This window comes from Branchiostoma floridae, chromosome 18, assembly GCF_000003815.2.
Source record: "Branchiostoma floridae strain S238N-H82 chromosome 18, Bfl_VNyyK, whole genome shotgun sequence".
Taxonomy (NCBI): Eukaryota; Metazoa; Chordata; class Leptocardii; order Amphioxiformes; family Branchiostomatidae; genus Branchiostoma; species Branchiostoma floridae.
The window spans coordinates 512,295-522,941 of record NC_049996.1 but is presented as its reverse complement, the minus strand read 5'-3'; the positions used below and the strand labels follow the sequence as shown (position 1 = coordinate 522,941).

The 10,647-nt window shown below is 41.1% G+C and overlaps 2 protein-coding genes and 1 long non-coding RNA gene across 3 annotated transcripts in view; 2 read left to right on the top strand and 1 right to left on the bottom strand.

Annotated features, from left to right (window-relative positions):
* Positions 1-3,165, top strand: part of LOC118406206 — a 7,002-nt gene extending 3,837 nt beyond the window's left edge. The window contains exons 3-7 of the mRNA XM_035806110.1: positions 52-178; positions 641-831; positions 1,164-1,272; positions 2,002-2,176; positions 2,666-3,165. Coding sequence (XP_035662003.1) covers positions 52-178; positions 641-831; positions 1,164-1,272; positions 2,002-2,036 — 462 coding nt within the window. The 3' untranslated portion in view covers positions 2,037-2,176; positions 2,666-3,165. The remainder of the gene's footprint in view (positions 1-51; positions 179-640; positions 832-1,163; positions 1,273-2,001; positions 2,177-2,665) is intronic.
* The window catches only part of LOC118405943, a 64,435-nt gene extending 57,679 nt beyond the window's left edge, over positions 1-6,756 (top strand). The window contains exons 31-32 of the mRNA XM_035805795.1: positions 4,938-5,170; positions 5,633-6,756. Of these exons, the coding sequence (XP_035661688.1) occupies positions 4,938-5,170; positions 5,633-5,844 (445 nt within the window). The 3' untranslated portion in view covers positions 5,845-6,756. The remainder of the gene's footprint in view (positions 1-4,937; positions 5,171-5,632) is intronic.
* Positions 6,757-8,419: 1,663 nt separating this feature from the next.
* LOC118405676 lies at positions 8,420-9,538 on the bottom strand. Its single transcript, XR_004829928.1, has 2 exons — positions 9,462-9,538; positions 8,420-9,246 (listed from the first exon to the last, which is right to left on the bottom strand). It is a non-coding gene; the product is annotated as an uncharacterized LOC118405676 (long non-coding RNA).
* Positions 9,539-10,647: the final 1,109 nt, after the last annotated feature.

The window sequence follows — 10,647 nt, the reverse complement described above, 5'->3', positions numbered from 1 at the left end:
CAACCCAGACTCAATTGCCTAACAATTATCATATTTCCGTTTCTCACCTAGGAATTGTATATCAGTCTCATGTCTACCCTGACTGTTGCACCTGTGAACTTGCTGATTGTGAAGCTGTTCCGCTGGGAGGCTTCCCTGTCTGTCCACACACCGGAGATGGTAGTCCGTGCGTCCCAGGGTAAGCAAAATGCGTGTATTATACTCTATAGTAAGTTTCATGAGGTTGTTAAATCACTGGTTGACATTTACTTAGATGCTCTTTGTACTACACTTGTAGATGATCACTTGCTGGTGTTTCGGTCTTCTGTCACCTTCCCCAGGGCAATACTGACTGGTTCTACTCCTTCGCACTGCAGCTAGGTGTCGCTGCTACAGTGTGAAATCTGCTGTCCCAAACGTGACGGGGATAGAAACTTAGTCATATTCGAGACCGCATTATTCACGCTGCACACTGGCTCTACTCCTTCGCACTGCAGCTAGGTGTCGTTGCTGTGGTGTAAAGAATGCGGTCCCAAACGTGACGGGGATAGAAACTCAGCCACTTTTAAAACCGTGTTCTTCACATTGCAGCAGCGACACTTAGCTGCAGTGACCTTACTCATGCGTAGTGTAAACCGCGAACCTGCCTGTTGTACCACAGGATACCTCCGGAGATCCGTGTTTCGCCTGGCCAGGTACGTGGCCTGGGTAGCCGTGTTCCTGGTGTCCACCAGCTCCGGGTTCTTCGTCATCCTGTACAGTATGGACTGGGGGAGGGAGAAGAGCGACTCCTGGATGAAGGCTTTCATCATGTCCTTCATGGGGTCCAGCTGTGTCATGGAGACCCTTCAGGTGATGTAGGATGCAAGAGTAAATGGTTGTGTAAAGGAAAACTATATCCATTGTAGGATGTATGAGAATCATAATAATCATAATTAGGGGTGGGTATTGGTACGATGTTTTTCAATTGTTGGACCGGTAAAAAAAAAACGGACCTGACAAAAATCAGTGGACCGTATTCTGGACCGAGTAGAAAATTATCAGATTACATCGGTAGGGATCTACACGATTTGGGGATTACTGAATGTGCTAAAAAAAGTTATGGAAAACTGAAACTCATAGTCACTCAAAGGCAACGTGCAGAATATTAGTTATACTTATATTGTCTTTCTCTCATATAACAGATTTTTGCGATGGCTGTGGTTCTGGCCACCGTGTGTGGCCTACCCTTCCTCAACAAACCACCGGCCATTAGGAAGGACGACATGCAGCTGAACCTGTGGAATACGAAAGGTTGGAAGTTATGCACCTTAATCTGAATCTTAGAAACGGAAATACATATAATTCTTTGGGGTGCAACAATGCACTGATACCAGATGGTAAAGCGGACAAAGCAATGTAGCGTAAATTTTTTTATTCCAACTCACGAAAGAAACACATAGTCATAATTGTATTTCAGAAGTGTATGTTAATGAGTTGTAAGTACAGTTGACTATAAAGTAAAAGTATTGTCTACCTGTTATTGTCTGAGTGTAATATATTGCGTCAGCAGTGCAACTTAGCTAGTTATATGCATCTAATTAGAAATACGACTGCACGTTTTAAAGTTTGATTAAAAATCAAATTATCATTAATTAAGCTTTCTTCTTCACGGTATGCATTCTATATCAGTACCGAAGAAGGTCTATCCTCCTGTCAGCGCGAATCGCCAATGGGCTAAAAAGAAGAAGGACCTGAGTAAGAAGTCTGCCTCGGTGCTGATGGATTTATTCCTCCTGTTTGTGTTCGTGGGGGTCCTCTTCTACATCGCCCAGGCCAGCAACGATGAGATGGTGTTTTACGAAACACAGTCACTTTCTAACAGTATACTACAGGACCATGATGCGGTAAGTAACTAGATTCAAGTGAAAACAAGAGTTCGGAGACGTCATATCTTCATGCAAATACCTACCATATTAACAAACACACAAACAAACACACATTTTGACTTGTGACAGTATGACTGACCCATAATGTTTACAGATCCGAACGCCGGACCACTTTTACTCCTGGCTTGAAGATGCCCTCTTGCCCACCCTCTACCCGGCTGCCTGGTACAACGGCGGGAAAATGAAGTTCTTGGACCGACAGTTCGCACATAACACCGAATCCTTCCGCCTCGGCCCTCCGCGTTTGGTACAAGTTAGACAACTTCCAGGTCATTCCTTTTAAAAAGTCTATGTTTTCGTCGTGTCTGGGTTGTTTTTCTCCCGTAGTTACCTGAATGCACTGCCTGTCGAATGGCAAGAAGTACAGTTCAGAGTTGACAGAACTAGTCATTGATCAGGCATGACTTGTCTACGGAATGGCTTACTTTTTAATTCAAGGGGAAGTATTGCTTTTGGTCTGTCTAATTGTGTTTACGTAGTATCCAAATGAGTGACGATAGGTACACATGTTAAAGACAATTTAGAATAAATCCATGGAATCTTATATATTAGAGTAAGTTTCATGGTCAAATTACGACACGTCTGTGCTTTTTCACACGTTAGCCTGACTTCAGGAAGCTTTTTTCCAGAGGTATGAGGCAAACAAAACAATGCATCATATTACAGTGCAACATTGGCACAACGTTGGTGCACGTTGAAACATTGTGATATCTACATCTACAGGGAAGTTTAAACATGGTATATTTTCATCTACGTAGGTACCAAGAAGACTGACAAACACAACGGTCTCGGCTGGACTTCTCTTCATGGGAACGTGTCTAGCAACTGCTGGCGATTTACAGTTCCAAACCTTGGGAACCACCCAGACTTCAACTCAGCCTGTACAAACCATCACTCTCTTGACTTCCCCTTAGATGCGAGTACGTCTGCGTCCGTTTTCAGTACGCTGAAAGATTTTGAGTACGTCGACAAATACACAAAGTCCTTGGAAATTGACATGAACTTTTATAACCCCAACCTAAAGCAGTTCAGTGTGGTGAAGATTTCCGTGGATCATCCCGACATAGGGAACCTCATGGCAACATCAACAATCACAGCGTTCAAAATGTTTCAGTACGAAAGTGGGAATGACTATGTACATCTACTTCTGCATATCGTCTTCGTTATTCTATTCTTCGTTATGCTTTATAAGGCAATGAAGTCGGGGAAAGAACAGGGATGGACATATTTCATCTCGCCCTGGAATATTCTCGAATGTGTCGTCCTTATCGGAACGGTGATGATCATTTCTGTCTTCATCAAGCTATACACGGTGGCATCGGCTACACTGGGCATGGTGTCTAAAACCAATGGTAGGCTCCGTATTTACCGAGATGGCAATGTTGCTTAAAGCTTGCTTATATCTTGCTTCTTTCATCATATGGAAGTACTATGGTTTTCCATAAGCTCCACAATAGGCTCAACGTATTTACCGAGATGGCAATGTTGCTTAAATCTTGCTTACATGCTTCTTTCATCATCTTTCATCATCATGGAATAAGCTCTCTTCCGAAAAATTGAACCAAAACCTCCTGCGTCTCTTCAGGTGGCATCTCACTGGGGCACCGGTGCGGCACTGCGGAGAAAGAGTACTCAACGACTTTCAGAGATAAAGAAGGAATTTTCTTACGTTTTGTGCATATTTTTTGTCTTCTAAGTTATACTTTCACGTATTACGTAATATAGCACAACAGTGTCGCAGTGAATGAACCCCGCTGTGTCGCACAGGTATCCCAAGTGCAGTGAGATCCAACCTTTAAGATGCCTATGTAAGAGGTGGTCTTCCAGTCTCTCTTCTCCTGAGTTAACACTTAGTTTTCTTATACTTATATACTCAATACATTATCCATAACTTGAAGGAGAAAAATAAACATTTTGCCACTTCCACTTAACAGGTGAACTTGGGTTTGCCAACTTTGTGGACCTGTCAACTGCTGCATGGTGGGATAGTGTCTTCAAGCACATCTTGGGCGCTGGTGTCTTCTTCAACACCATAGCACTGATTCGCGTCGTCCGCTTCAGCCAGACGATCAGCAAGCTTCTGGCTCTCCCAAGCATCATGAAGAAGGAACTAACGTCGTTCTTGGTTGTTGCTAGTATCGCTTTTGTGGCATTCATCAGTTCAGGTGAGTACCAAGCTTCGGTTAGGGACGTCTTTTCGTATGGGTCGTAAAACTGGAAGTCCAGTGTTTTAGGAGAGCCACACATTGAGCTCGAGCACGTTAAAAAGCCTCACCTATGGTAATTTCTATAGTTAAGGGCCACTGAAAAATCACTCTTTTTGGCGACGCTCTCAGGGAGCGAGCCAAATAGTGTATTATTGCATGCAGGTTGTAGATGGTGGTTACTTACGGCTGATGTTGTTATCTCTCTTGTCAGGACACCTTATTTTTGTGTGTCATCTGGAGTCTTACACTGACCTGTACCGCACGACGCTCGCTCTCTTCGAGATGATGCTCGGGGCGTAAGTTTCATATGTAAACTTGTAACGACATCAGTAGAAGTCAGTGAAAGATAGGGCACAGAATCATACATTAAGTATCACTGCGCCATTGTATGGAGCAGCTTACACGTGACGTCATATGTCAAACGCAACTGTTTGCAGTACAATGAATCTTGGCTCAAATGTGAAACTGAAATAATCTCCAGTGGTGTGTATAGCTCACCGAAAAGCGTGCTAGATGAGTGCAGAAATCTTTTCAATGGCAATTTATAATCAAGCTATGGGCAATTAAAATGTAAATCAAGGACACCAAGCATAGAATGAAAATGTTCATAGTTCTAACTGCGCATGCACAGAGAAATGCATTGTGGGTAATAGTCAATGAATGGTAAAGACCTAACTTGACTCTAATGTCCAAGCTCGTTTTGTTAATGTCAAAGAGGCCTTCAACTTTGACACATTACCCATGATGCATTTGATGCGCAGTTGAAACCAAAAACTCCAATATTTGCAACATTGTCACTGAGTGAATTTCTCCATTTGAACAGGTTCGTCACAGATCACGTGATGGAAACCAATCCGCTCCTCGGGCCGATTTACTTCTCCACCTTCATGATATTCGTCTTCATCCTCCTGGTCAACTTCCTCATGACCATCATCTGTGACGCCATTTCCGCTGACGTAGAGGTCGACCATGACCGTGACCTCGCCGAGCACATGTGGAGACGCTTCTTAGCAATGTTGGGGGTACACAACTCAGAGGCTACAGAGAGCAAACCAAGTAAGACAACCGAAAGAAAGTTAGAGGTCTGTCTCTGTTACTTCATCCGCAAAGGAGCGAAGCACTGTAAATGAACAAACTTTCGCGGTGGTTTTCGTGGTGCTGCTTCACCGCGAACTCAAAACCACCGCGAACATTTTTCCATGGCAGTAAGAGACTACAGTGCATGGTGCTCCCGCGAACCTAAAACCACCGCGAAAAGTCATTTTTCCAGTTACCGCGAAATTAAATCCCCGCAAACTTGAACGCATTTACAGTAACAGTGTTGTTTCTGTACATTGTGCAATTTCTCTCTCTTTTTCTCTGTGTGTGTTCTTGAGTGTGTATGTTTATTTATCTTTCTCTCTCTGTATTTAGTTTTGTTAGAGATTATACACAACTGTCGTAAAGCCTTAGCAGTGTAGACTCGAATGATTCTTGTTCTATTCGAAACCTACATTATTGTACAATTTTTGTGTACAGGTGAGTTGAAAATTGAAGAGCTTCATGCCAACCTACGCATTGTCCGAGAGAAACTGGACGAAAGCCTCGACATCTGTGACTCCATCCTCCCTTCAAGTCGACAGAGGGACAGTTTCAAGATGGAGGTATCACACAACCGAACATGGGCCACTCGTAGTGTCCGCTGTCCTGTCATCAAAGTAACAACAAGCGTTCAACTCATTGAAGAGTAGTCACCATAGATTTGAAAGACGCGATCAACGACAAAATATATATCAAATGGCATGAAAGCTAATCAATGTTGCTATAGTCCATATTGAAGTTATTAGCTGTCTTTAAACACAACAAAATTCGAGGTGAGCAATTCAATTTGCCGTGTTGACAGACAGCTAAAAACGTCAGTATATATCAAATGCATGTATATTTGTATTCCTATGACAAAGAAGTAAGGCATAACTTAATGTCTGCAGATAGTTCAATATCACTTGTATATCAGAAAACATATCGACAGTTACGCTCGTACATTTGCATTGAAGCCTTATAATCGCATTATTCGAGGATTTGCATAGACTGTATGTTATAGAATCTGTAGATACCACATTTTGTAAATACTGTACATAACGTATGTTTGTTGTGTTGAAAAACAGCTAAAAAGTTTAATATATATCAAATGAATGTATATTTGCATTCCTGTGACAAAGAAGTAAAACGTCTGGACAGCGTAACTTAATGTCCGTATGTAGTTCAATATATCGCTTGCATATCAGAATACATACTGACAGTAGACAAGTAGACTCAGTTTAAATTTGCATTGAATACCTATCTAATCATTTGGGGATTTGCATAGAGTATATGTAATTGAATCTGTAGATATGCCAAAAATTGTAAATACTGTACATAACGTATGTCTTTTATGTAACGGTCAGTGGAAGATTAGCTCATCTGTTATGCATGAATAACCGTCTGTCACCTTCTTCGGGGCTTACTGGCTATGGTCCACACTGCAGCTAGGTGTCGCTGCTAACAATGCGATCTCGAAACGTGGGCACTGATTGTACATAGACATTGGTTATGAATAAAGAACTTTGTTATCCAAACTGGGTGGCGATCCCTTACACTAGCATGCACGTGAAGGTACAAATTTAAGGCAATAATACTGACGACTGTGTTAAACTTCAGTATGACATTACGTCAATGTATAACTGGAGTACTACTTGGAGATTATACTTTAATCTTTCTAAGTGTAGGTGCTGCGGCTTACACGGTCTAGGAAACCAGTCATGTACAGTTATGACATGAATGGTACAAGTCTAGAGCTAGTGAGTCGCATGCCTGATCTTGGTGTCACTGCACAATTCGACCTCAAATGGAACGATCATGTTGTGAACACTACAGCTCGAGCAAACTCTATGCAAGGTTTTGTAAAACGCACAGTTGGCTATACGACCAGTGTAGACAGTAGGAAATACCTCTACATAACTCTGGTGAGAAGTATGCTAGAGTACAGCTCGCCAGTTTGGTGCCCCGGGTCTCGCAAGCTGATCAGTCTTATAGAGGGTGTACAGCGTCGTGCATCTAAGTATATACTGGGTGCTGGTCATGAACATCCTGACTACAAATCCAGGTTGACGTCTCTGGGTATGCTACCACTCTCATATAGGAGAGAAGCTGCCGACGTTCTACTGTTTGTAAAGTCTATTGGGAACATATATGACTCAGACATGTTTCTTTCTCATCTAGAGGGACTAGAAGCTTTAGGGCCAACATGGCAACACCTTTTAGGTCTAAAACTCAACAGTTTGCCATCTCATACATCCCAAGACTCATTAGTATTTGGAATGGGCTGGATGGGAACCTTAGAGCCATGGGCCGCTATGTCTCTCAGTCATCACACACAACTACATTTAAACGTCAGTTGTTAAAATACCTACACAACCGATTCACACAGCTTTATAATACAGACACCCCATGTACTTGGAAGTCGTTCTGCTCCTGTTCGACGTGCTTCGCAACAAGAGCACGTTAACCGTTCAACTTTGTATATAAACATTGTGCATTTTGTATATAAGTTATATTTTGTTTCCGATTATCACTGTGCATACCATTTTTGATTATTCTTATTATTTAATTGAATGAGTATTGTATATAAGTTATTGTTTGTTTCCGATTATTCCTGTATATACCATTGTTGACTCTTATTATTTACTTGTGTTGTGTATTTTGTTTCGGGGAGACAACTTGCAGAGGTGGTATCACCTGTTTTGTCTCCCCACCATTTATGGGAAGTGTAATAAACAAATAAACAAATAAACAAGGAACATTTTTTGCAAAAATGCAGAATGTTTTCCCTCTACTCGCATACACATTTACTATACCAATTTGGGCTATCTCCAAAATTAGTGTATGCGAGTGAAAAAATGAATTGGGGTTTTGAATGGGGGTATCCGAGTATCCTGACAAGATAGCCAGCCCAGGTAGACAGCGTAGCCTTTTCCGTAAACCTATCCTGCTAGGAGGAAGAAAGAAAAAACGCACCAGCAAAAACAATATGTTTTCTCCTTCGGGAAAACATAAATACAACAGACCGAGATGTGAAAACTGCTACATATTTACATCAACCATCTTTGATTTCTTTAGAAGGGTGCATATCGCCTTACAGTTACGAATAACACAATCAACCAAAGAGAAAGGAAGACAATTTCGAGTCTAAGTAAGTCCACGATTCTAAGTACGCAGTGCAGCGAAATGTACTATAGCTGATATGTCAAAGGTTACGGCCCCTGACAAGAAGGACACGCAATCATATCATTTGAAGCCTTCTAGAATTATTAGTTTATTGCATTTCAATATATTACCAAAATATTAAAACGTAAACAAACGACGAGATTTTAATGATAATAACAATTAAAGTAATACGATGTAGTGTGTTCAAGGGCTCTTTGCCCCGTTGTCAAAGAAAATATTGAACCGTAACAAAAGTACAAAATCAGCAAACTACACAGGATTCGCCATTACCACTCACAACTCAAAGTATCGCATAAGGCAAAATATAAAGTACAAGCGATGAAATAAACTGAATAGAAAACTTTCGGGACATATAGAACTATTCTGCACACGTCTTAAATGTACTTTCATATCTTAAAATATCTTAACATATGCGAATCTAATTTTTCCTTCAAACACCGATACCCTGATATAAACTCCCGTATATACATGTTTCTGTATGGTTGGATTGTTTTAGAGTGTAGTAGTCTTAAACTGGGTTTGAGGAAACGACTGGGCTGTCTGCCTGGCCTGGCTATCATGTCAGGACAGGCTAGACAGACTAGACAGACAGCCCAATCGTTTCCGCGAACCCTGTTAAACTCAAAAGCAAAAGAAAACTTTTATTCAAAATCAATTCAAATGGGTTTGGTGGCTGGAGTTAACTGACTCGTGTTGAGTGAAGATTAATGCAACCTACTTAGATGAGGTATGTACAACAAAACAAATAAAAAAACAACAACAACAATAAAATAGCAACATACGAACGTCTAAGCCGCAAGTATTTTAGTCCCTAATTTGAAACGATGCTGTGGAGTGTGTGTCTAAAAGTTCATGAGTCCATAATGTCACAGTCATGGCGTGCAAGATGTCTGGAAAGAACGAAAACATTTCAAATCAAATAAACCATTCACTAAAAACAAAACAAAAAATAACTGAATTATTCGTGGTACATATTAAGTTCTTTCAAGAAAGAAATACAAAATTTGTATTTTTCTTGAAAATCTAGTAAAATATATTTCATTTGTTTCTTAGAAAAAAATGACTTAATCGTTACAATTTGATACAAACACAAATACATACATACAACTTGCCTTATGCGTCATGTTTGTCCCGAGAGCCTTTGCGGTTGTGATCGTGTGGCTGCTCTGACGTCATCAGACCTAGTGCAAAAGAGTTTTGATTTACTTTCAATTCTGTTTTACGGAGAATACGACTTTCAAACACGATTAAACTTAGCTGGAGATATATATTGCAACTGATTGTTAACCAGTCTCCTCGGGACGACGTCGGGTCTGCAAAAGAAGAGGACACACCACCTGGCGTCTCGTTCACAAACTGCAGTTGTGACTCCTGTCACCTTGACCTTGACAAACAACCACACCCAGTATCCACTCTCGTACCTGTTTTGTACCAAAAATCTTCTAAACACTACAAACCATAAGTACCGTGAAGGGTTGTTCAGAAAACTGTTCTTTACAAGGAGGTGCGGTCGCGTCGCTTGTTTACACTGTTACGGTACATTATTCGACGCGATGCGGTGTCCACGCACTCGCGCCCATTTTAACACTTGTGTTGGTGTTTCATTGTGTGTGTGAAGAGTATGAACCCATCGAGAGGGAGGACTGTGCAGGGGTGATGCAGAAACAAGTGTTTCAGCATCAATTGTTGTTTGACCCCACTTGACCTGAGAGGCTAACGCCTAGGGTAACACGTAGTTGCACACATCGTCGTCTTTTTCTTTTGTCGTACAATTTCTATCAAAGCTACGATAGAAACGACCTTTGACGCTTATCTATGTAAAAGGAAGGCTATAGTTAGAAGTGGAAATGATCTGTATGAAATTGATACATATTGCACTACATTCCCACATTTACATCCTTATGTCATACTTTGAGCTGTTAAAAACGACGCAGACACAAGCCACGGATTCCCTAAACATTCTAACCCACAAAAATTACGCCTTGATCCAGGAATTAAATGTTATATGTTAACACTGTTCGGTAAGCTCCGTTGCGGCATTCAATTTATGCTTCTTGAATGTTGGTACCGAATGGAATAGAGTTTCTTCATCATACTTTTTTTAGACAGCCGGCACGCCATGACCTAAATCGAAATTAGACTTTTTTTTTGTAGAAAAGGGCCCCAAAATTGACTTTCATAATTTAACTTATACAACACAGACTCTGGCTAATATTAATTAGGTTGCCTTTAATACTGTTGTATTGTCGAGACCATTTTCCATCAAAGCAGACAGATGATTGACACTTGCC